At 42.9% G+C, this 25,460-nt stretch overlaps 1 protein-coding gene across 1 annotated transcript in view; it reads left to right on the top strand.

Moving 5' to 3' along the window:
- Positions 1-21,674, top strand: part of AP4E1 (adaptor related protein complex 4 subunit epsilon 1) — a 33,903-nt gene extending 12,229 nt beyond the window's left edge. Inside the window, exons 6-22 of the mRNA XM_070953818.1 lie at positions 958-1,079; positions 1,733-1,892; positions 3,215-3,381; positions 4,367-4,440; positions 4,855-4,977; positions 5,087-5,196; positions 6,942-7,081; positions 7,905-8,017; positions 8,126-8,244; positions 10,295-10,594; positions 11,882-11,996; positions 12,814-12,940; positions 14,251-14,512; positions 16,235-16,807; positions 16,915-17,099; positions 17,932-18,089; positions 19,331-21,674. Coding sequence (XP_070809919.1) covers positions 958-1,079; positions 1,733-1,892; positions 3,215-3,381; positions 4,367-4,440; positions 4,855-4,977; positions 5,087-5,196; positions 6,942-7,081; positions 7,905-8,017; positions 8,126-8,244; positions 10,295-10,594; positions 11,882-11,996; positions 12,814-12,940; positions 14,251-14,512; positions 16,235-16,807; positions 16,915-17,099; positions 17,932-18,089; positions 19,331-19,491 — 3,009 coding nt within the window. The 3' untranslated portion in view covers positions 19,492-21,674. The remainder of the gene's footprint in view (positions 1-957; positions 1,080-1,732; positions 1,893-3,214; positions 3,382-4,366; positions 4,441-4,854; positions 4,978-5,086; positions 5,197-6,941; positions 7,082-7,904; positions 8,018-8,125; positions 8,245-10,294; positions 10,595-11,881; positions 11,997-12,813; positions 12,941-14,250; positions 14,513-16,234; positions 16,808-16,914; positions 17,100-17,931; positions 18,090-19,330) is intronic.
- Positions 21,675-25,460: the final 3,786 nt, after the last annotated feature.

The raw sequence follows: 25,460 nt of genomic DNA, 5'->3' as shown, positions 1-25,460 counted from the left end.
GAAGGCATTTTGGAGCACCCATTGATAGAGAGTGATACTGATGAATCCTGGCTTGATCCCAGGCAGCGTCGGAGGGAGAAGCGTGCGCAGCAAAGGAAGAGGCGTGGGAGGACCATGGATTGAGCTGAGTCACTGAGCCACGCCCCACAAGGGATAAAAGGGGGCGTGATTGCTCGGCAGGCTTTGTGACGGACAAACATTTAAACTCTAAAGAGTCACATCGTGAATCCTGCACTTCGGCTCAGATATATTTTGGACTAAAGTCTTGTGGATAATTTGACGCTCTGGAAACGGACTGCAGATAAGGCCTCTCCTGCTTTTTGGGAGTGCTAATTGGATTTGACAGGCGTTTTACAAGTAGCTGCCAGAACTCTCGTCTGCCAGGAATTCTGGTCTGTTTATACAATACATTATTGGCAGGTGTGTTGGATATTGCATTTGTCTGAGTGAGGACGGGGATAGAACAGAGATGTGAAAATAGTAATAGCAATAGCACTTAGACTTAGCCCTCTTTAAGCAGTTTACAGAGTCAGCATAATTGCCCCCAACAATCTGGGTCCTCATTTTACCGACCTCGGAAGGATGGAAGGCTGAGTCAACCTTGAGCCTGGTGAGATTCAAACTGCCAAATTGCAGGCAGCCGGCAGGCAGCAGAAGGAGCCTGCAGTACTGCACTCTAACCACTGCACCACCACGGCTCGGTGGAAAATGGAGAAGGAAAGGACAGGAGATATGGACGGGTGGGTTGCTCAGCAAGTTGCCTGGAGGATAGAACTGAAAAGAAGACCCCGCCCCAATTACTGGGGGCTCGCAGGCAGCAAGAAAGGTCGTACAATGGGGCAAAACTCACTTAGCGCATGTCTTAGCCACAGAAATTTTCAGACTCGGTGGTGGTGGTAAGTCAAGGACTACCTGTAGTTAACCCATTTAATATATTTCTTTTACTCTTTGTGGCAGGATTTACAGAGTACGAATCTCATGGAGGTCTGCATGGCCCTCACAGCAGCCAGCCAGCTTTTCCCCCAAGAAATGATTCCTGCTGTCCTTCCACTCATAGAAGACAAACTCCAGCATTCAAAGTACGTGCCACAGCTTGGCTCCATTTCTCCAACAGTGAGAAAGGTCTAGTTCAGAGATCTTCAAACTTGGCAGCTTTAAGACTTGTGGACTTCAACTCCCAGAATTCTCCAGCCAGCTATGGTATGCTGGCTGGAGAATTCTGGGAGTTGAAGTCCACAAGTCTTAAAGCTGCCAAGTTTGAAGATCTCTGGTTTAGTTGATTAGAAATCGAGCATATTGCAGTAGTGCAAAGCCAGAACTGACAATCGCGTGCCAAAATCCCTAAATTCTACTCTTCCCTCCCTTAACTGTCTGTCATTGCTCCCCCCAATGTAACCAATCCAATTCAGGCAATATGTTTTCCTAATGGTAAGTTCAAGTGCAATTTAGTCCCTTTTTTCTCCCAGTTGGGTGACCTTGAGGTAGCGTCTTGAGGAGATACAGCATTTACTTTAGTTTCCCCACAATCTCCCCTTCATTTCCCTACCCACCCACGCCCCCAGTTCATGGAAATCTGTCACCGCAGTGAAGCACAAGCCAGCACAGGGTGGCAACTGACAGTATGTGTGAAGCTTGTGAGATCTTAAAAAGCTTCTGTAAACGCAGAGCTCGGGGTCAGCCTGGATGTAAGAGCTCATCTCAACTCAATCTGATTCTTTTTTTTTTTTTTTAGGGAAATTATTCGGAGAAAAGCCGTCCAGGCACTCTACAAGTTCTACTTAATTGCTCCTAATCAAGTCCAGCACATTCACGACAAATTCCGGAGGGCGCTTTGTGATAGAGATGTGGGTGTGATGGTAGCTTCTTTGCACATCTATCTGCAGATGGTGAAGGTGGGATTCTTAAGCACCTTAGGGTGTTAATGTTAACAGCGCATATTCCATGGCAGAATGTAAACAAGAACGGCTTCCATCCGTACTAGAAACGATTCAACGAGGAAAATATAAATATTTAGAGTATGGTTTTTAAGGGGAAAGGGAACTGACTGAAGATTGAAATCAAAATGCATTTTACGCGCCTATAAATACTGTATGTGAGTCAGAGAACAACAAAGGAAAGTTGGAAAATAATATTTATCTGTAACGCTTTTAGTAGCTTTTCTTTTTTCTTTTCATTATTTTTAATAACAGATTGTAGGGATTTGGGCATTTAGCTCTGAGTGTCCAATCCTTTTTCGCACTGCTAATTCAATGTTTTTTATAGTTCCTTCTCATAACTCTACGGTCTCAGTAATTGCTTTGTCCACTTACTGATATTATATCTCGGTGTCAACTAGTATTATAAGGTCCAGTGTTCTCTTCAATGAAAAAGGAGCTTGATGCAATGGAACATGTTCCGCCAAAATAAAATTAAGATACGGTGGGCAAGAGAGGAACAATTGGAGTCTTAAAATATTCTCGCAATCTTATCCTTAATATCTAATTAAATATTGAGTAATATTGCTGAATTCTTGCAAGGTTTGACAGCTCTGTGAAATTTCAATCCTTTTTAAAAATGACATTCGCTTCTTTTAAAAAGTGGATTCTCTAGATGATATTTAAGGGCAATGTAGACTCCGTACCACTGATGTAGACCCCCTTAGTTGGAAGGGACCCTGGAGGTCATCTAGTCCAACCTCCTGCTTAGGCAGGAAAACCTACACCACTTCAGACAAATGGTTATCCAACATCTTCTTAAAAACTTCCAGTGTTGGAGCATTCACAACTTCTGGAGGCAAGTTGTTCCACTGGTTAATTGTTCTAACTATCAGGAAATTCCTCCTTAGTTCCAAGTTGCTTCTCTCCTTGATTAGTTTCCACCCGTTGCTTCTTGTCCTACCCTCAGGTGCTTTGGAGAACAGCTTGACTCCCTCTTCTTTGTGGAAGCCCCTGAGATATCGGAAGACTGCTATCATGTCTCCCCTAGTCCTTCTTTTCATTAAACTAGACATACCCTTAGAGATATGTATCATTTTAAGCAGATTTCGTACTTGCTGATCACAGTGTGGATTGTTCCATGTTCTGTGTTTAACTATCAGTTTCCTTCAGGTCTGAAAAAAATGTTAAAACATTAGCTTTCACACGCTAATGAACTGCAGGGCAAATGGCGATAAAATACCATTAATTCTTGACTTGTCAATTCAGTCTTAATTGTGTGCCTTGTATTTTTTGTCTAGGAAGATTCCTCGGAATATAAGGATTTGACAAGCAGCTTTGTAACAATTCTGAAGCAGGTGGTCGGGGGGAAACTCCCCGTGGATTATAACTATCACAACACTCCAGCGCCTTGGTTGCAAATCCAGCTTTTAAGAATATTGCGGCTACTCGGAAAAGATGACCCAAGGTAAAATTCTCACAACTTAAGATATGGAAAGCGGGAGAGAAAATGTGTTATTTGCAATACGGTTGGCAGATACGAATACTGTGCGCGCTAAGTAATTGTTCAGAGTTTTGAATTGTTTATAGTTTATTGTCATTGCACAGGGTACAACGAAATTAAATACCATCTTCAATGTACATGATAACTATAAAAATAAAAACACAAACATAACGTCCTTTACATTCTATATAATTGAAATTGAAAACCCGATATTGCACTATACCGTAGAATTCAATATGGTTATTGCCCTGGGATAGAAGCTGTTTTTCAGCCTATTTGTCCTTGTTTTTATTATCCTGTACCGTCTGCCAGATGGTAATAGTTCAAAAAAAAAAAAGGGTGCCCAGGATGAGATGGATCTTTATGAATGATTTGAACTTTCTTAAGGCTGTGGGAGCTATAAAGCTCTTCCAAGGAGGGGAGAGGGCAACCCATGATCCTCTGAGCAATGACGTTGACCCTCTGGAGCGCTGTCCTATCCGCCACTGTGCAATTGGCAAATCATACACAGGTGCAGTTAGTGAAAATACTCTCTAGGGTGCAGCGGTAGAAGGTTACCAGCAGTTTCTCATTCAGTTGTTGTTTCGTGAGAAGTCTCAGGTAGTATAATCTCTGCTGGGCCCTTTTGACCAGGGCTGCAGTGTGAGCGGCCCCAGGCCAGGTCCTCTTTTAGGATAACACCCAGAAACGTAAAACTGGCCGCTTGCTCCGCTCGGTCTCCATTAATAAGCCAGGGCTGGATGTCTGTTCTATTCCTTCTAGAGTCCACTCCTTGGTCTTATTGGTGTTAAGGACCAAGTTATTGTCTCCACACCACGAAAGCAGCCGATCCACTGTTAAACCGTTCCATTTAAGTCTGATAAAGAGCTGTGGAACAACAAAGTTTCTTCCTTCCTTTCTTTTTTTTTTAAAAAAAGTGATACTGAACATTTTCCTTCTCCTTTGTCAGGACCAGTGAATTAATGTATGACGTTTTAGATGAATCTTTACGGAGAGCAGAAATCAATCACAACATTACTTACGGTAGGTGAATTAAGGTTGTTTAATGCAATGGTAAAATCCAATTTTTTTTACTACTGGTTCTGTGGGTGTGGCTTGGTGGGCGTGGTGTGGCTTGGTGGGCGTGACTTGGGTGTAGCAGGGGAAGGATACTGCAAAATCTCCATTCCCACCCCACTCCAAGGGAGGGAATGGGGATTTTGCAGTATCCTTCCCCCGGAGTGGGAAGGGAATGGAGATTTTGCAATATCCTTCCCCCAGGAGTGGGGAGGGAATGGGGATTTCGCAGTATCCTTCCCTGGAGTGGGGTGGGAATGAAGATTTCGCAGTATCCTTCCCCTGCCATGCCCACCAAGCCACACCCACAGAACCGGTAGTAAAAAAAATTGAATTTCACCACTAATCAGATCTCCCATGTTCTCTTTGCCTTTTCTGCAGCAATCCTGTTTGAATGCGTCCACACCATTTACGCTATTCACCCCAAACCTGATCTGCTTGAGAAGGCCGCCAAATGTATTGGGAAATTTGTCTTGTCCCCTAAAATTAATTTGAAATATTTGGGTAAGTTCTCTCATTTTGTTTTTTGTTTTTTTCCTTCAACCGAGCGGAATAAATGCCGAATGCCTACAGTTTCATTTTTTCCAACTTTCTAGTTTTTTTCCCCCTTTAGGATTAAAAGCTTTAACGTATGTAATCCAGCAAGATCCCAACCTTGCTCTGCAACACCAAATGACAATAATTGAGTGTCTGGAACATCCTGATCCCATTATTAAAAGAGAGGTAATAAAAACCAAGTTATGATTATTGTTAGGGAGTTACGCACTGTTAGCAATATAATCAATAAATAATTGCATTTCTTTGATTATTCCACTAACTCGGGGTTCTGCAACCTTAAACACTCAAAAGAGCCATTTGGACCTGTTTCCTACAGAAACAGGGGGGCAGAGGTCGACCCCGAGGCCCCTTGTATGTGGGGTGCCACAAGGGTCGGTCCTCTCGCCCCTTCTGTTCAACATTTATGTGAAGCCGCTGGGTGAGATCATCCGTGGTTTCGGGGTGAAGTACCACCAGTACGCTGACGATACTCAGCTGTACATCTCCACCCCGGACCACCCCAATGATGCCCTTGAAGTGATGTCCCGGTGCCTGGAGGCCGTGCGGATCTGGATGGGGAGAAACAGATTCAGGCTCAACCCATCCAAGACCGAGTGGCTGTGGTTTCCGACATCCTGATATAGTCAGTTGGCGCCATCACTGACTATTGGGGGCGAGTCATTGCCCCCCACGGAGAGGGCTCGCAACTTGGGTGTCCTCCTGGACTCACGGCTGTCTTTAGAAGAGCATATGACGGCCGTGGCCAGGGGGACTTTTTATCAGGTCCGCCTGATTCGCCAGTTGTGTCCCTTTCTGGATCGGGACTCGTTAAATACGGTCACTCATGCTCTTGTTACTTCCCGCTTGGACTACTGCAATGCTCTCTACATGGGTCTCCCCTTGAGGAGCACCTGGAGGCTCCAGCTGGTCCAGAATGCGGCCGCGCGGGTGGTTATGGGAGCGACGTGGCGCTCCCATGTGACCCCCCTCCTGCGCGAGCTGCACTGGCTCCCGGTGGTCTTCCGGGTGCGCTTCAAGGTTTTGGTTACCACCTTTAGAGCGCTCCATGGCATCGGACCGGGGTATCTACGAGACCGCCTTCTGCTACCAATAGCCTCTCACCGACCAGTACGCTCCCATAGAGAGGGGCTCCTCAGGGTGCCGTCGGCCAAACAGTGTCGACTGGCGGCCCCCAGGGGGAGAGCCTTCTCTGTTGGGACACCTACCATCTGGAACGAGCTCCCCCCAGAGATACGGAAGATCCCGGACCTGCGCACGTTTCGCCGTGCTCTCAAAACTTTTCTATTTCAGCAAGTTGGCCTGGCCTAACTCCCCTCTTTTAAATTCTTAAATTTTAAATTTTTGAATTCGTGATTTTATAAATTGGGTGTTTTAATCTGTGTTTCGGCCGAAATATTTAATAATTTTAAGGGATTTTTAATATTTGTATTGTCTGTATTTTATCTTGGCTGTTCACCGCCCTGAGTCCTTCGGGAGTAGGGCGGTATAGAAATTTGATTAATAAATAAATAAATAAATAAATAAAAGAAAACACCGGGAGCCACAAAACCGTTCCCGTGCTTGACTATTTCTTGAGCGGCCACAAAACTAGCATATGTAGTTGAATTAAACGTTCTGTTTTCTTCTGAAACTTTTCTTTTCTTGGATTTATCCATGGTTGGCCTACCGGGGGTTGAAAAGCTCAATAAATTGCGTGCTGGCGGGTGTCGCACATTGGTTGTGTGCGCATATTTTGAGTGACGGAGCCGCAGCAGAGGGGTGAAAGAGCCACACGCGGCTCCAGAGCCTCAGGTTGCTGACTCCTGCACTAACTGGTCCTTAAAGTGAATGCAGGTTATTATTTTTTTTTATCCACCTTTCCCTCTGTTTCACTTTGAGTCAAATTCACCCACTCTTGCTTTCTCCTTCAGACCTTGGAACTTCTGTATCGAATAACCAATGAACAAAATGTCACCGTCATTGTACAGAAGATGCTTGACTACATAAATCAGAGCAAAGAGGAATATACTATCATCAACATTGCTGGGAAAATAGCAGAATTAGCTGAAAAATATCCTTTTGCTTGCTGCGTGTGCCTGCTCCTATCAGGTGCTCCTTTACTACCGTATAGTCAGACCTTATATAATTGACACTAGATTTTATTATAGATTTTAGTTGTTATTATTTATTTATTTATTGGTTCGATTTATATGCCGCCCTTTCTCCGGAGACTCAGGGCGGCTTACAATGCGTTAAGCAATAGCCTTCATACTTTTGTATATACCTGCTTAGTAGGGCTTTCGGCCCCCCCCAAGCGGTGTCCTTTTTTTATACAAAGTCATCTTATTGCCCCCACAATCCGGGTCCTCATTTTACCTACCTCGAAAGGATGGAAGGCTGAGTCAACCTTGAGCCTGGTGAGATTTGAACTTGCAGTAATTGCAGGCAGTTGGTGCTATTATTTTATACTAGAAGTTTTAAGTGTATATACCCTGTTTCCTCTAAAATAAGAAAATCCCCTAATAATAAGACCAATCGGGCTGTTGAGCGCATGCGCTAAAATAAGCCCTCCCCGAAAATATTTAAACGAATGTGCAGCCGGTCCCCACCGTTTCCTCTGGTTAGGGTTAGGGAGACAGAGCTGGAAATCAGGTAAGATGGCAAGAGGAGCCCCTCTTGCTCTACGTGCCCCAAAATAAGACCTCCCCGAAAATAAGGCCAAGCGCTTATTTCAGGGTTCAAAAAAATATAAGACGGTCTTATTTTTGGGGAAACACAGTATACTGAGTGCTTTTATTTGTTCTGGTTTAAGACTGTAATAATAAATTGTTGTTGCGAACACTTAATGCTACCTGGATGGATCTATTGTGTCCTTTCCTTAATGTCCCTGGCACATATGCTCCAAACAACGAATGGTTCATTCGGACTATGAATGCCGTGTTTTCGGTAGGAGGAGATAAAATGCATCCTGACATACTGAACGGTTTCTTGCGACTTCTTGCTGAAGGTGAGCAAACCGTAGGGTGAGAATAAATCCAACCCTGTTATTGAAAAGTAATAATTAAAAATTAAAAAAAAACAATTGAAAAAAATAAAAAACCCCTGTTTTTCTTAGGCTTTGAAGACGAGAAGGAAGACATTCAGCTGCGGTTTCACGCCGTCCAATCTTACCTGTCGTTATTAGAGGACAAAAATGCAGTTTATCCGCAGAAATTTATTCAAGTGATGAGTTGGGTAAGAAAAAAAGATTAGAATATATTTTTTTTTTAGTAGGGCGGGCAGTAGATTAAAGATATTAAGAATTGTTGTGTACGGCAATTTTGTAGGAAAGTGGGTGGAGATAGGTTAGTTTACTGATTGTTTAGTTTAAGAAAAGGGATGCTTAAGTGATATATTTATGGGAGTGGAGCAAACGGATGGAGCTGAATAAATGCTAAATTAGGATTTATGGGGAAGGCTGCTTTGAAATGTTATATTAATATACACAAAAGATTCAATGTTAAAGCAGGACTTATTATATAGTTTTAAAGTGGAAGGTTGTTATGAAATGTTGTATTAATATACAGATATAAGTATGGGGAGGAGTAAAAGGGCAGATTACTGTTAAATTGGGAGTTATAATAATATTATTATGTTAAATTAGAAGTTATTATGCAATGTTATAGTAGAATGGTATTTTGAAATGTATGGTAAAAGGGGGAAGTAATAATATTAATAATATTAGTAAGTAAGGGTCAGTATTTAGAGGAGGGAGTAAGGGGATGGTAAAATATTATATAATCTGTTATGAACTAGGTTTTTGTTGTGAAGAAGTCATGGGGGGATGGGTGGTGAGGGGGGGTTAGGGAGGAGGGGGGGAGAAAAATGTGGGAAAAAAATTGTATTTGAAAACTTTTTCAATAAAAAAAAAAATGCAGTTTATCCGCAGAAATTTATTCAAGTGATGAGTTGGGTAAGAAAAAAAGATTAGCTAGGTTTATTTTTTTTAAGAAAAATATTCTTGGCCGAATATTTCTATTTCATGTAATAGAAAATGAATTTTGTCAGCAGTTTCTTAAACTAGAGAAGTTCCAAATTAGAATTTACAATCTCATTTGAACGCTGTGCTAGGAGTGGTGCGGTGGCCTAGAGGTGGAGCTCTCGCCTCATAATCAGGAGGCTGTGAGTTTGATCCTAGGTAGAGGCAGATATTTCTCTCTCTGGGCATGTTGAGAATATACAGGGTGGGTTCCTCCCGGTTTTACTACTGGTTCGCTGATCATGTGCTTCGTGCGCGCGCGCGCAGTTTGCCATAACTTTCCACTTCTGTGTTTCTACTGGGGAGAGCACAGCTGATTCGCGCGGCAACCCACTCTGCCGCGCTAATCAGCTGAGAAGATAAAGGTAAAAAAGGAGCCCGGGTGGGTGGGCCAATCTGAATGTCGGGTGCAACCAGTTCACTACTAGATGATCGTCGGCGCTACCTGTTCGCCTAAACTGCTGTGTACCGGTAGCAACCCACCACTGAGAATATATCTGCTGAATATAGCTCCGCATTGGCGACAGGAAGGGCATCCGGCCAGTAAACACTCAGCTCCATTCAGTTGCCCAGACTCCACCCCGCAAGGGATTATGGGGTCATTAAAAAGATGATGATTAGAACGCTGTGCTGTAAAAATGACTTTCCACTATTGTTCTGTCCCCGTCCCACACACACACACAAACAGACAGCTGGGGGTTAAATAAACTGGCAGACAATCAATTCTTCCAATAAGACACTTGGTAACAACCCAGTAGCTGCTTGCCAAGAACTTTTACTCAATAAACAAAATACCCACAGTCAAGAATTGTCCAGTTCGTAAAATAAATCCAAGGCCGATAATGTTGTTTCCGAAGATGCAATGTGACTTGATAGTAGTTAGTTTTGTCCGTCACAGAGTCTGAATGGCCACCTCACCCCCTTTTATACCCTGTAGGGTGTGGTCCAGTGACTCAGCCTAATCTCTGGCATGCCTTTTCTTCTGTTGCGCGCGCTTATCTCTGCGATGCTGCCAAGGATCCAGCCAAGACTCATTACCCTCATCACTGTCCACCTGTGGCTGCATGGATGTGCTTGGCCCCGGCCCTATCTCTTCCCCTTCGGCGGACACCGAAGGCATTGCCAGAGAGGAGGGTCCTGGAGAGGGAGGCCTTGCCAACTCCTCTCCTTCACTCTCGGAGTCCTCTCCTGCCGATGACACAGGCTCAGGTAACAGAGCCACAACAACTATTGACTAACCCTCATGTTCTAATTTTCTCCTGGCAGGTATTGGGGGAGTACAGTTACCTCCTGCAAAACGTGGACCCTGAAGTTGTTTTAGCAAGCTTGTATCGGATCCTTAAAAGCAACGCCACTTGTGAAACCAAGGTTTGGCTCATGGCTGCAATTTCTAAAACAGCTTCACGTACAACCGGTTCCAAGACGGTGGAGAAATTTCTCTTGGAATTCAGCGCATCTTTGGATACCAGCATGAGGCAGCAGGCGTTTGAATTAAAATGCCTTTATGAAAATAAGGAGTTGATGAAGAGATTGTTTCCACTTGATGCGAGCTGTAAGAACATTGTGGTGAGTCCTTGTTACAATGGTACGTGAGAATCAGAGGTGGGTTTCAGCAGGTTCTGACCAGTTCTAGAGAACCGGTAGCGGAAATTTTGAGTAGTTCGGAGAACCGGTAAATACCACCTCTGACTGGCCCCGCCCCCATCTATTCTCTGCCTCTCGAGTCCCAGCTGATTGGGAGGAAATGGGGATTTTGCAGTAACCTTCCCCTGGAGTGGGATGGGAATGGAGATTTTTACAGTATCCTTCCCCTGCCACGCCCACCAAGCCACGTCCACAGAACCGGTAGTAAAAAATCTTTGAATCCCACTACTGGTGAGAATGACCTTGGGGGCAGGAGGAAAAGCCGCTGACCAGGCAGTGGTCGGATAAAAGGAAACAGAGTCTACGACAGGAATTGGGCTGTGGCAGAGTCTCAGAAGGGACCCCACCTAGTTTCTTAGACTTAAATACAAGAAGGGGGGAGAGATGTCCTTTCAAACTTGCAGAGGTCTGTTATTGTAAACTTACAACAAAGACAGAGCTAATAGTCCTGGCAGTATTGTCTGACTATGTTGAAAGGTTAATAATACAGTTAGTCCTCGACATACAACAGTTTGTCTAGTGACCATTCAAAGTTATAACAGCAGTGAAACAAGTGTCTTTTGACCTGTTTTTCATCGTTACAAGTTTTCCAGCCATCCCCATGTGATCAAAATTCAGAAGCTTGGCAACGGGTTCATGTTTACGACCGTTGCTATGCCCCAAGGTCACGTGATCCCCTTTTGCGACCTGACGAGCAAAGTCAATGAGGAAGCCCGATTCACTTAACAACCGAGGCAAGAAAAGTTGTAAACACGGGGCATGTAAAATTCCCTTAACAAATGTCTCACTTAACAACATCAATTTTGGGCTTCATTGTGGTCGTAAAGACTTCTGAATTGTGGTCGTAAGGGAGGGGCTGGGTTTTTAAAATTTGCTCAGTAAGTAAAAGATCCCGGTGAGCCATTTTACTTGGAACAATACAGACTGTCCTGGACATTATTATTATTGTTTTCCATCATAATAAAACCTAATGTCCAGGCTGATGCACTTAGTCCAGTTCTTGTTGAGGACATCTGATTCCAATTAGCTTCTTGCAAGGACCTTGTTGTACCTTGATGCTGCCCGAGCTGCATCTTGTGAATGAGCAGCGGGATCTGGCATGTCTGCCAGTCTGCTGGAGAAGAAAGAAAAAAAAAAATCCAGAATTAGGCTTCCTTTCAAAACATCTAAACAAATAATAATCTTCGACTCACGTCTGATTCTATATAGGTCGACGCTTCCTTGTCTTTCTTAGACGGCTTTGTGGCCGAAGGACTGAACCGGGGTGCATTGCCATACAAACCTCATCACCAAAGACAAGAAGAGAAATTGTCCCAGGAAAAAGGTGATTGCTTTCTAAGAAATGAAGATCGTGTATTACTTCCTCACTAATTCCTAATTGCTTTCCAACAGTGAGAACAATTAACAGCAATAGCACTTAGACTTATATACCGCTTCACAATGTCAGGTTACGATGTCATCTCAAATAAATTGCATTTCCAAACCAATAGTCTTTGATGAGATCTTTCATTTATTGAGTACAACGATCTGTCCCTGACTTCATCGTAGCCGACCCTGACCCTCTGACCCCAAACCCTTCCCTTCCCGTTCCCCAATTCTCAGCGTCTCATTGGCCATCTTCCAAGTCACTCTCCCCATCTCTACTACTTCAACTCACAGGAATGTCCCCCCTCCCAACCCATCTCCTAGGGGATATTATCTGCAGGGAAAATAAGTAGGTGAAAAGTCAAGCGTCTTCTTCTTCTCCTTATGTCAGCACTGAAGTGCTGACACACAATGCTTTTACAGCCCTCTCTAAGCGGTTTACAGAGTCAGCCTCTTGCCCCCAATAATCTGGGTCCTCGTTTTACCCACCTTGGAAGGATGGAAGGCTGAGTCAACCTTGAGCCTGGTGAGATTCGAACTGCCAAATTGCAGGCAGCAGATTCAGCCTTCCATCCTTCCAAGGTGGGTAAAAGGAGGACTCGGATTGTTGGGGGCAAGAGGCTGACTCAGTAAAACTGCTTAGAGAGGGCTGCACTGTGAAGCAGTATATAAGTCTTAAGTGCTATTGCTATTAACTGAATATTTTTTCCAAGGTTTTGCAGTAGATATTATGTTCTGGCTTGACAGACATGGATGATTGTCATTTCTCTTGTCAGCTTTGAATTTTGAACCATACGGAGAATCCCTTTCTCAGAGCTTCCCTGTATCAAGAATGGCCGGCAGACAGTCTCCAACCGGAATTTCTCTGGGCTCGGATAATAGTGTTGAGACAGGACAGAAAGAGTAAGTATGCGTGTCTCTTCAGCAAGAACTTCTAAAACACAGCCTGCCTGCCATTCATATCTTGCCACACAACTGTTTGGCCATCAAAACAGTAACCTCTGTCAAAGTCAGGGCAAAGGAAAATGCAATGTTATCAGTAATGTTAAAATTCTGAAGCGAGTGGGAGATCCGACAGGTTCTTGATGTGCCTTGCGGACAACTTTGCCATACAAAAGGTGGAAGAGACCACTAGAAGGACATCTATACTGGACTCAGTTCTTGCTTATAGGGTTGAAATGGTGGAGGGAATGGAAGCAGGGGTGAAATGCTACTGGTTCGCTTAGGTTCTGGCGAACTGGTAGCGGCGGTGGTGCGTGGTTTGGTGAACTGGTAGCGGTGGCAGCGTGAGGCTCCGCCCACCCGCCCGGACGTCGTTACTTCCTGGTTTTAATCAGGAAGTAACCTGTGCAGAGGGTCTAAAATTGGACGTGACGATGACGCGCGCGTGCACTTCTGAAGCGGTAGGGAAGGTAAATAGATTTCACCCCTGAATGGAAGCTATAGGAACTTTGGGGGAACAGTGAGAGTGATTAATCAGTAGGACAGCTTGCTTCCTGGATTTGTGAGTTCTCCATCACTGGAGGTTTTCAAGATAAGATTGGACAGCCTTTGTCTGGAATATGGTATAAGATCTCCTGCCTTGGGCAGGGAGTTCAACAGAAGGGAACAGAATAACAGAGCTGGAAGGGACCTCAGAGGTCTTCTAGTCCAACCTCTGCTCAAGCAGGACATACTTTGAATGCTGCATCCAATTTTGGTTACAACAATATAAAAATATTAGAGGTTTTCTTGTTGGACCAAAAGATCTCCAAGGCCCCTTCCACAGCCTTAGGATTCTATGATTCTTTTTTTTTTATTTTAATAAAAGTTATTTTTATTTTTTTAAACAAACAAACACATAATACATCAATCCTTCTGTGTGTCTTCTCGGTGTTTCTTCCGTGACTATTTCTTCTTTTTATTACTCCTCCTATCTTCATTTCTCCTTGATAGTTTCCATTTCTCTGTTGCGATATTTTCCCCAAATTACAATACATTTAATATAACATTCTCCTTATTTAATTATCACAATCTTTATATCTCTTTTTTAACCAATCATAAAATTTTCCCCATATCTTATAATAGTCCATATCCTCTCTCTCTTTAATCATCAAAAGTTAATCTGTTCATTTCTGCACAATCTAAGATTTTTTAAAATTACTTCCCCTTCCAAAGGGATTTTCTCTGCTTTCCATCTTTGTGCATGATTCTAACCATTATCCCCTCTTCAGGAACAACAGTCTGAAGCTTGAAGGCGTGAAGAAATTGTGGAGCAAAGAAGGTTACCTTCCCCAGAAGAAAAACCAAGAAGAAAAAGAAGAGAAAACCACAGAGGCTGCTCTTCAGGGCGGCCCATCAGTAGAGACGGTGGCTAGCACTTTCCCATTGCAGCCTAAGGAAGAAATGATGGATCATGCAGAAGGGACGAAAGAAAAGCAGCAGCTGGCTTCCGCACTCTTTGTCGGGCTAGGATCACAAAATAGCACTAATCTGGTAAGATGGCTAAATTGCGTTTTCCTTCCTTCCTTCCTTCCTTCCTTCCTTCCTTCCTTCCTTCCTTCCTTCCTTCCCCCTCCCTCCCTCCCTCCCTCCCTCCCTCCCTTCTCTTCTCTTCTCTTCTCTTCTCTTCTCTTCTCTTCTCTTCTCTTCTCTTCTCTTCTCTTCTCTTCTCTTCTCTTCTCTTCCCTTCCCTTCCCTTCCCTTCCCTTCCCTTCCCTTCCCTTCCCTTCCCTTCCCTTCCCTTCCCTTCCTCTATTGCTTTTATAAATAACTCAAGGTGATGAACATGCCTAACACTCCTTCCTACTTCTGTTTTCCCCGCAACAACAATCCTGGACTGAGAGAGAAGGACTGGCTCAAAGTCACCCAGCTGGCTTTCACGGCTAAAGTGGGACTAGAACTCTCAAGTCTCCTGGTGATTGGCCCAAAAATCATCCAGCCGGTTTCATGCCTAAGGGGAAAGTAGAACTCACAGTCTCCTGGTGATAACTTCAAAGTCACCCAGCTGTCTTTCATGGCTAAGGCAGGACTTGAACTCACAGTCTCTCGCTTTCTAGCCCAGCACCTTAACCCCTAGACCAAACTGGCTCTAAATTGAAGCTTAATATGCATGGTACAAGGAACGTGATGGCTCAGTGGCTAAGACGCTGAGCTTGTCGATCGAAAGGTCGGCAGTTCAGCGGTTCGAATCCCTAGTGCCTATTACTTGTCCCAGCTTCTGCCAACCTAGCAGTTTGAAAGCACGTAAAAAAAAGGAGTAGGGTAGGGTAGGGTAGGGTAGGGTAGGGTAGAGTAGAATAGAATAGAATAGAATAGAATAGAATAGAATAGAATAGAATAGAATAGAATAGAATAGAATAGAATAGAATAGAATTCTTTATTGGTCAAGTGTGATTGGACACCCAAGGAATTTGTCTTGGTGCATAGGCTCTCAGTGTACATAAAAGAAAAGATACATTCGTCAAGAATCATAAGGTACAACACTTAATGATAGTCATAGGGTACAAATAAGCAATCAAATCATATTAGGAAACTGTCAATATAAATCGTAAGAATACCAGCAATAAGGTTACAGTCATAAGTGGGAAGAGATGGGTGGTGGGAACAATGAGAAGATTAATAGTAATGCAGACTTAGTAACTAGTTTGACAGTGTTGAGGGAATTATTTGTTTAGCAGAATGATGGTGTTCAGGGAAAAAACTGTCCTTGTGTCTAGTTGTTCTGGTGTGAAGTGCTGTATAGCGTCGTTTTGAGGATAGGAGTTGAAACAGTTTATGTCCAGGATGCGAGGGGTCTGTAGGTATTTTCACAGCCCTCTTTTTGACTCATGCAGTATACAAGTCCTCAATGGAAGGCAGGTTGGTAGTAATGCAAGTAGAAAAATAGGGACCACCTTTGGTGGGAAGGTAACAGCGTTCCATGCACCTTCGGCGTTGAGTCATGCCGGCCACATGACCACGGAGACGTCTTCAGACAGCGCTGGCTTTTCGGCTTTGAAACAGAAATGAGCACCGCCCCCTGGAGTCAGGAACGACTAGCACATATGTGCGAGGGGAACCTTTACCTTTACCTTCTATGCATGGTACATTTTTTTAGGATTCCCTCCCTCCCCTCCCTTTCCCAACCTTTATTGCTTTGGCTGAGATGGTTCATTCAGACTTCTGCTTTCGTTTCAATCCTGTTTTCCTGTCCTGCTTCTTTCCTGTCTTTCTAAGATGGGGAAAGCAGATCCTGCAGCTCAGAAGTTTACGCGGAAATCGAAAATGAACGAAGTCCTCCCTAATGAGAGTTCCCCGCCTATGGAAAGTACCCCTACTACCACTTCCCTATTTCAGGAAGGGTTAACCGGAGAGAAGGACCTTTTTGTAAACAATGGACACCTCAAGTTCAGGAAAGCTTCCCTACATTCTCCTGAAATGCCTGAATCCAAGACGATGCTCGATCGTTCCCATTCGTTGCCGGAAGGTGGGTTGAATGAAAAGTCCTTGGATCACCAATTTTCACCATCTTCTTTATTCACCCATGATCACGTGGATATTTTTCATCCTTCCCCAAGTTCTCCCACTCTAGTTCAGAAGCAACGTTCGCCCACGCCTTGTCTCCCAGAAGAAGCAGCCCAACATCTTCATTCGGACATTTCAGAACTCTGCGGCAACGAATCCCTGCTTGTATACTTTTCTAAGGTCTGGGAAGAGGACAATCTTCTGATTTTTTTATTTCTCGCCAATAAAAGCCCTTCCGTTCTGAAAGACATGAGTCTGGAATTCCAACACTCTGAACATTTTAAGGTAAACATTTTAGCACCCTTCTGGCTCGTTCTGCTATCGTACTAGCTTGATACAACAAAGCATCTTTAACCCGTGTTTTTCCCCTCCTCCCTTCTTTTATATTGAAGATGGTAGAAAATCTTGGCTGCCAACTTGCTGTGATAGAAAGTAAAAATATAGAAAGCTTCCAGATGTATGTAGAGATGGAGAAGCCCTGCTCTTCAGGAAAAATCTTCGGTTGCATCAGTTATCCGCTAGAATTGGACGTCTGTCTCAGATTTTCTATCTCTTTAGAGCTGTTGGATTTTATTAGGTAACTATATAAAATAATTTTCTTAATACATATGAAATGTAAACTAATTATTTGGTAAGCTTCTCTCCCACAGTTGGGTTTCCTTCTCTGCTCCTCCTCCTCCTCCTCTCCTTCCTTGTCCTAGGTTTTTTAGTATTGGAAAACGCTGAATGCTTCCAAGAGTGTTAGATAAACAGGGACGTACCAAGATCAGACAGGCAACTTGTAAGCAACAAGCTTATATATATATTTGCTACTTCGACAGCAAAGTATATTTGTAGTGTAGTGGGGGGGGGATTTCAATCTGAGCTCATTTGAATGTCTGCTTTTCATGAAATCTTTCTTAGCTTGACTGTCTTGGCTGCATCTCCATCCATGACCAATGGATGGGAAGGTGATCTTTCAGGAAAAGTTTTAAAAATGAATAGTAGACGAATTAAATCAAGTAAAATGGTTGGTGCTGCTCATTCCTTTAGACTTATTTTTTCTTTTCTTCATTTTTTTAAAAAAAATTGTTTTATCATAGAAAATAAAACATAAAACAGTAAAACAAACAAAATGAAACAAATCAAAAACATACATTCAACCCTAACAACAACAAAAAAGCGACATATTTCTATAATATATAAAAGCCAAATATCACTCACTCATCATGAAATCTCCAGAACGGTAAAGCCTACAAACTTGAAATTTGGCATGTATGTTCGTTTTGGCTTCTAGGTGCTCACTAAGAAAGGATTTTTTGAAATGACCATCCATGTTAAATATTAAATTTAATTGAGCAATTTTTCCTTCTCTTTTTGTACACTTTTTTCCCCCTTTTCTTCATTTCTACCGACAACCCTGTTTGCAGACCAATGAAGATGAGCACGGATGAATACGGAAAACTGTGGCTCTCCATTTCAAACGAAGTCAGACAAAATCTGAAGGTGGCATCATCTCAAGGAACTCTGTCCTTGATGCTAGACATCTTTCAGCAAAAGCTGAAGCTACATATTGTTGATATCATAGGTATGTAACTTAAAATTGTTTCAGATTCATGACATATATGATCCTGAAGTTCTGGGTTAGTGCCAGTAGGTTAAACCACATTTTTCCAAAATTGGAATGATTTGGCTCTTGGCTGGGGTGAAGCTACTCCTCTGAAGTAATTAGAAACCATTCGGGTTTTTCTCAAAAATTTGGACCCCCTTTCAGAGTTTCAAGAACATGGAAATACAGACAAGAAGTCAGTAGTTATTTTCCACTTCCCCCAAATTCTCAGTGTTGGGAAAATGTTCAATAATTGTGTGTCTTTTTCTACATCCAAATTGAAACCTCAGGGAGTGACAGTTGAAGAGGAATCAGATCCAGCTGTTTCCCCTCAGTCATTGGAGAAAAGAAAAAGGTGTTTTGGGAAATGAGTATTTTAATCCAGCCTCAGATAGCAGTATTTATAAAGCATAATACTGTAGTTTAGGATCCAAAAAAACCAAAACAACAAAAATCACACAATTTCCATCCACCCACACCTTTGAGGCAGAAAGTTATTGGAAATTCCCGTAGGCAGTGGTGAGATTCAGCCAGTTCCGGCGAATCAGTAGTTAAATTGCTGGCTGGCCCTGCTCCTTCCTTCCCCGCCCCTTCCAGAAGTCCCCACGTGCCCCATTTTGGCTCCCAGGTAAGTGCAGGGAGGCTTCCTAGGCCCGTTTTCGCTTCCCAGGAGGCTTCAGGGAGGCTTCCTAGGCCCATTTTCACCTCTCAGGGGTGTAGGGAGGCCTACTAGGCCCAAAACGGGGCACGGGAGGGGGGTCTCCCATGGGGGTGCAGGAGGTTGAATGCTGCCTGTCACATCCCCTGGGCACACCCACCATAGCCACGCCCACCCAGCCGGTCATTAGGGCAGAGAACCTGTTGTTAAATTATTTGAATCCCACCACTGTGGATTGTAGGCAATCTGGGACATGCGTTGCAGTGATTGTGCCATAAAAGGACCTGGTGTAGGAGAAGAACAAGCATAGCTGGGGCGGGTGGAGTTAAGCACATCATCAGCTTAGAGTTGTTATGTGGTCACAAATGTTTTAAGTCTAACCCTTCTTGAATTCTGTTGACCCTTATCTAGTGCCAGTGCAGTATTGAACTTTTAGTGGATTAGATTCTTGTATATAGGCCCAAGCGATAAATCTCAAGCGATGAACTGTAATTTCATGTATGGTCCTGATCCTTTGCGCCTGAAACCCGGATATTAAGAACTTTCCAACTGCCTTCTTTAGGAAATGAAGGAATAGCCGCTTGTCGACTGCTTCCGTCAATCCCGTGTCTTCTCCACTGCCGGCTCCATGCTGGGACATTGGCCTTGTGGTTCAGATCGCCTTGCTCTGCTCTACCAGACTGTTTACTTTATCAATGTCAGAAGGTGATGGAAGAATCCTGAAAAACCACACAGACTCCTTTTTTGGACTGGTATGAACAAAGGGTGTGGTTGTGAGTAGGAGTTTACCAAACCCAACTTCTGTTCTCCATGGAGCAAAGATGTATCTTGGCATCAGTGTGGCTCTCCTTCCAATGGGAGGGGGAAAAACCCATCAAGGATGCTTGCCTGACATTGACAGGCAGTAAGGTACGGGTAGCTGAATTGAAGCATGTTATGCAAGGCTCATATTTTCTATTAATGTATTTGTATAACTCATGGGATTTATTCGTAGGATCAGTTACTTGAATTACTCAGTCATTACGCTCCCTAGTGCAGAGAACTGCCTTCTGCTTATGTTGCTGAAGTTCTTGAGGTGGTTTCTCAAGCACTTATACAAACAACCTGCGGATCACGAAGATGCAGGGATAATCTTCAGTTTGTAAGTTTATCTACGATGGTCCCATCAATGCATCATATCTGGGTCATGGCACCGTGGAAAAGTTTTTGACTTGGCACCGGTCACCGTTGATTGTACCTCAACAATCAGAGTCATCAGAATTGGGGAGTCAGTATTCAATATTTTTATGTTATGAATATATAGTAGGATGACGCGTTTTTGTGGGTGTGATCAAGGAAGTACCTTTTTGTCAACACAGCTCAAGATGGGCTGTGTGATTCTAGGTATTGCAATACAGTTTCTACAGTTTTCACGTCAACTTCCAGATCTTCTGGCTTGGTGAGCTGTCCTTCCTCATCTTCCTGCTATCTATGGCCATGTGAAAACGTATAAATATACTTACTTTTATATTAAAAAAAAAAAAGGACCTTGGAAGGACCCCATGATTTTTTTTTTAAATAAATAACTCAAGGTGGCAAACATATTTAATACTCCTTCCTCCTTCTGTTTTCTCCTCATGAACAACCTTGTGAGGTGGGTTCGGCTGAGAGAGAGAGAGGGAGAGGGAGAGGGAGAGAGAGAGAGAGGGAGAGAGAGGGAGAGAGAGAGCGACTGATCGGTAATATAAAATTATGATTAATTTATATGCCATCATTTTGTGGCCTTTTAATTACACTTTGCTAGCGGGGGAATTCTGGGAGTTGAAGTCCGTACATCTTCCAAGTTGCAAAAGTTGAGGAACACTAGGTATATAGTTTATAGTTTATTTTTTTTCTTAGCTGATGCCATTAACTTCTTTTGCTTACCATTTCTTAGTCCCGGTAAGGTAGCTTGTTCTGAAAAACATATAATGATGGATATGGGTATGTAGGTGTAGTTAATGGATAGAAGAAGACCGTGTTGCTAAGTAGTTTGCAAGGCGCCGGGAGAGAAAATAGAGAATATCCTTTGTGAACTGCACGCAATTCTGAACATCCACTCTTTCAATCTTCTCACTTTAAGAAAGTAGAATGCGATTAACTAACAAAGGGATTGAATTTTGGTAGGGTTTTTTTTTCTCCTGATTTTTCAGTGTTGTCATAAAGGAATTCTTTAAAATGCACTAAAGAAATGTATTAAATCGGAGGTCTCCAACCTTGGTGAATTTAAGAATTCTCCAGCCAGCATGGGGGGGGGGGGAATTCCGGGTGTTGAAGTCCACAAATCTTAAAATGGCCGAAGTTGGAGACCCCTGTGTTAAAATTATCTACAGAGACTGTTGTATGATCATGTTTACTATATATGCCTTATGGATTAAAAACAGGAATTTAGGGGTTGGAAGAATGAATACATTCGAAATACTGTTTCTCGATGACTGTTAATGGTATATTATAGGATTTATCCTATAACAGTTTAGGAAAGCTATAATTTCAAGTCTATGCAGTTTTTAACCATTGTCATCAAATGAGGTTTTAAGCTTCTGGCCTTCCACGTCTTGTTCAACTACACATCCCAGAATTCTCCACTATAACTTGTGGAGTTATAGTTGAGGCATATTTGAAGGCTGAGAACCTTCCTACCCATTTCCCGATACAAAGATTTATCCATCTGTACACTGCAGAGCCTGTTGTCTGTTTTTCCCCCAAATGTTTACTGTCCTTCTCTGCCAAATATGTGGATCTTAACTGAACAAAGCTTGGTGAGATTGACTGGGTTTTTCTTAATTGTACTCTCTCTACTTCCTTTTTATTTTCAAACTGTCTGCAGAAGTGGTTTCTTACTGTTCTTTTTGCCACCTAACTTAAAATAATTGCAATGTAATAAATTATTCTGCTGCACCAAATTGTTGTGCGTTGGTCACTGGACACTTTTATAAGGACTATTGTGTAATGCAAAATCTAGGCATGTTGCAACGATCATTTTAACCCCAGGTATTCAAATACAGGTATGCTACTCAACCGGCTTAAACTTGCAGTACCTGTATCTACTGAAGAGGGCCATAAGGAATAATCAAAATATCCCAGTTTGGAAAACAAAAGTGTCACCGTCTTATTAATTATATCATTCACAGTGACTAGGTGTGGCAGAGCGAGGATCTTTGTCCTTGGATAAAATAACATGCTCTATCCTATATCATTCTAACCATAAACCGAATAATTTCTCCAGATGTCCCAAAATCACATGGAGGCGTGGTGGCTCAGAGGCTTCAAAGGCATCGGAGAAGGTCTGTGCTCCAGCAGTTTGAGGCCTAACAGCGTGTGATGGAGTGAATTCCTGTCATTTACCTCAGCTCCTGCCAACCTAGCAATTCAAAAGCACGTTATTAAGTACAAGTAGATAAATAGGTACACTTCGGTAGGAAGATAACAGTGGTCTGTGTTTCACCACACACTGCGCTGCGGTGTGACGTGACCACGGAAACATCTTCAGACAGTGTTGGCTCAAAAGGCCTGGAAACTGAGATGAATCCGCCCTAAAGTTGGCTATACCTAGCGGAGTAAAACCCACAAGAACTCCTTACCAGAAGTCACATAGCCAAAGGTTCTTGTAGTCACGGTCCCCATTGTTTCTGGAAGGCACCAAACAGCAGAAGATAGACGTGAGCGAGAGGGATTAAAGTTACAATAGCAATAAATGTTCTGACCTAGGCTTCCCAAGAGCATGAAGCAGACTCCTTATCATGACAAAAAAAACCCCTTTTATTAAGTTACTCTGAATTCCTCTCATTCACATCCAGCAAAGTCTTTCAAGGGAGAATTTCCAGTCACAGACCTCATCTGGCTTGGAGAGCTGCCAGGCTGATATCTTCAAAACTTGGCAAGGAGTCTCTGAGAGTCACAAACCAATTAGGTGAACTAATTTGTCTCCTGCAAACTCGACTCCCCTTTCGCTCCTCTTTTATTTCTTCTGGCAAGGGCCATTCATCGTCCACCTGTAGCCTTACACCCAAGTCGACCCTTGTTCTTTAGCTGTTCCCTTCGTCTGGCAACTGCTCATGAGCACACCGGGAACAGGCTCCAGCTGTTTGTCTGCCTCACTGATGTCTGACTCCGAAGGCAGTTGATAACTGGCATCCGTCCCTGGCCCCCTCTCTGCCTCAGACGCAGAGCCCTCATCAGAGCCTTCCCCAGACTCCAGGACTGGCCCATGTTCCTCCCCAACCTCCTCACTGTCCGAATCTGCTGCCAGCTCCACTGTCTGTTGGCGGGCCACAACAATAAATAGAATCCCAGAGGAGAGGAAACCTTTTCATCACAAATCATTTAATGTATAATTTATGGTAAGGAAACACTTATGTCTGACTCAAACACCATAGATAGTGTGGAACCAATGGTTTTACATGGTAACCCCACCCCAATATAAAAGTAAACACATTGAACATACAGTGTAGAACCAGTCTGGGAAATACATAAATACTCCGTATGTTTAAGGCTACTCAAGTCTCATATAAATATAAATGGCAAGACATTTGACTCCTTAAAAAAATAGTCCCAAGTCTGAACACCAATATGTGCAAGAGGTAACATGCCTGCCTGCCTGAAAGTAATCGGATGAGTTTGGCCACAGTGAGTAACTTAAAAAGAATTTTGCTCAACATTTAGTAGATATGGATAACCGGGCAGTTTCCAGAGAAGATGCTTGTACATTCAAAAAAGATTTGGTGCTAATTTTCTATTTGATAAAGACAAACTGATAGGAGGCAGAATTAGACTCAGTTTTCAATCTGGTTTCTTAAATTGTGCTTTAAGCTATCTTTTGTCCTATGGGGGGGGGAGTGTCTAATGGCTACATTGGCACAGATGATTAAGCAAGCATTATGCAAAAACATGGTTTGCCAAGAACAGGGATGCAACCTGATTTAACTCCTCTTAAGTCACTTTCTGTAAGATGAAGCAGTTAAAATAGATTGCTTTTCATGCAATTACAGTATTCGCTGTCATGAACAATGTAATTGTATGAACTTGCACTTCATGCAATTAAAATATTCACACCTGCTTTCATGCAATTACAAGTATTTACCAGAAAACAAGCAAATACTGTATATTCTCTTGCCTGTGGCATGGCCTTCTCGGCTTAACTCGCCATGGCTACTCTGCAAATTCTCTGTTGCATTTTCTTTTGCTAGCAACATATTTGCAGGCAAGACCCAATCACTGAGCTTAAATAGACTGACTTTGGGAGTCATCAACAAGATTAAAAAAATCCTTAGGTATGTTGTCCTATCGAACAAGGGACCGCCATTCTTTTGATGCTGTGAAATAATTTGCTATCCGCTCTTGACTAAACATTTTGCTATACAGTTGTGTCAGCTTCCTGAATGGAAATTGTGAATCACATAAGCCATCAGACCAGAATGATAATACTTTTGGGGAGGGGAAGGTTATAAAAAATAGGCAAACTTAAGCAACTACCGTATTTTTCGGACTATGAGATGCACTTTTTTTGTCTCCCAAAAGAAGGTGAAAATGTCTGTGTGTCTTATAGACTGAATATTGCTGAAGCCCGGCCCACCTGCCAGTCATTTTTTGGCCTCTGCATGTTCTTTTCTTCGGGCCTTTTTCAGGCCTTTTTGTGGCCCATTTTGGGCCACTGTTTTCAAGGCTTTTTGGGCTGTTTTTGAGGCTTTTTTTGGCCCATTTTGGTGGCTTTATTGGCCCGTTTTGGGGCTTTTTTCAGCCCATTTTTTAGGCTTTTTTTGGCCCGTTTTTTTTTAAAAAAATGGACCGAAAGAAGCGTAAAAATGGGCTGAAAAAGCCTCGAAAATGGGCCGAAAAAGCTCCCAAAATGGGCCATAAAAAGCCTCGAAAACAGGCCAAAAAGCCTTGAAAACAGGCCGAAAAAAGCCCCGGAAACCGGCTGAAAAAAGATTGGAAAAGGGCCGAAAAAAGGTAGGCCAAAAACGTTTTTTTGTTGTTTTCCTTTTCTAAATTCAGGTGTATCTTATAGTCCAAAAAATACGGTATATCTCCAAGGAGATGCTAAAAAAAAAATTCCTTGTGTTGGTTCCTTGGGTCAATATGGGCATTATCAAGTATATTTTTGGTACAGCGTGGATGTAGTTTGGCTTGGCCCATTTCTTTCACAGATGGCCATCTGCTGTTCTTCTCTCTGGCCTCCCTTTCATTCTCCTGTATACCACCCAAGGTGTCTATCACTCATCAATTGTCCGTTCTTCTCCAGTGACTCTCCAAGCGAGCAGTCCTTCTGATGGAATAGTGATGGGATGATGGAAGGCTGCAAGGAGATCCACCATACCTGGAATGTCTGCTCCATTTCAGAACATTCCTTGTTGCAGCTGAGCATGAAAAGATCTCCGAAAGGACCTGCGCGGCCCAGTGTCTGTTTCAAACTTTCTCTGCTCTAGAACTGAATTTTCGTTCGCTTTGGTACTAACTGCAGCAACGTGTGAGGACTTTACGGAATGAACTTTCTTTAATAGCTCCTCTGTTTTAGAGTCTTGAGATTATCCTTCATTAAGAGAATCGTACCAACTTTTCCATGGTTTTCAGTGGAAACACTATGCCCTTTTAAAAGCAACCTTGTTTGTGCTTTGAATTTTCTTGCATGTAGAGTTCTTCCTCATTTTTTCAATTTGGATCATGTGGTTTTTCTT

This window comes from Pituophis catenifer, unplaced genomic scaffold, assembly GCF_029215685.1.
Source record: "Pituophis catenifer annectens isolate HBS135680 unplaced genomic scaffold, rPitCat1.0.hap2 SCAF_14, whole genome shotgun sequence".
NCBI classification, from domain to species: domain Eukaryota; kingdom Metazoa; phylum Chordata; class Lepidosauria; order Squamata; family Colubridae; genus Pituophis; species Pituophis catenifer.
This window is presented reverse-complemented; position numbering and strand designations above follow the sequence as displayed.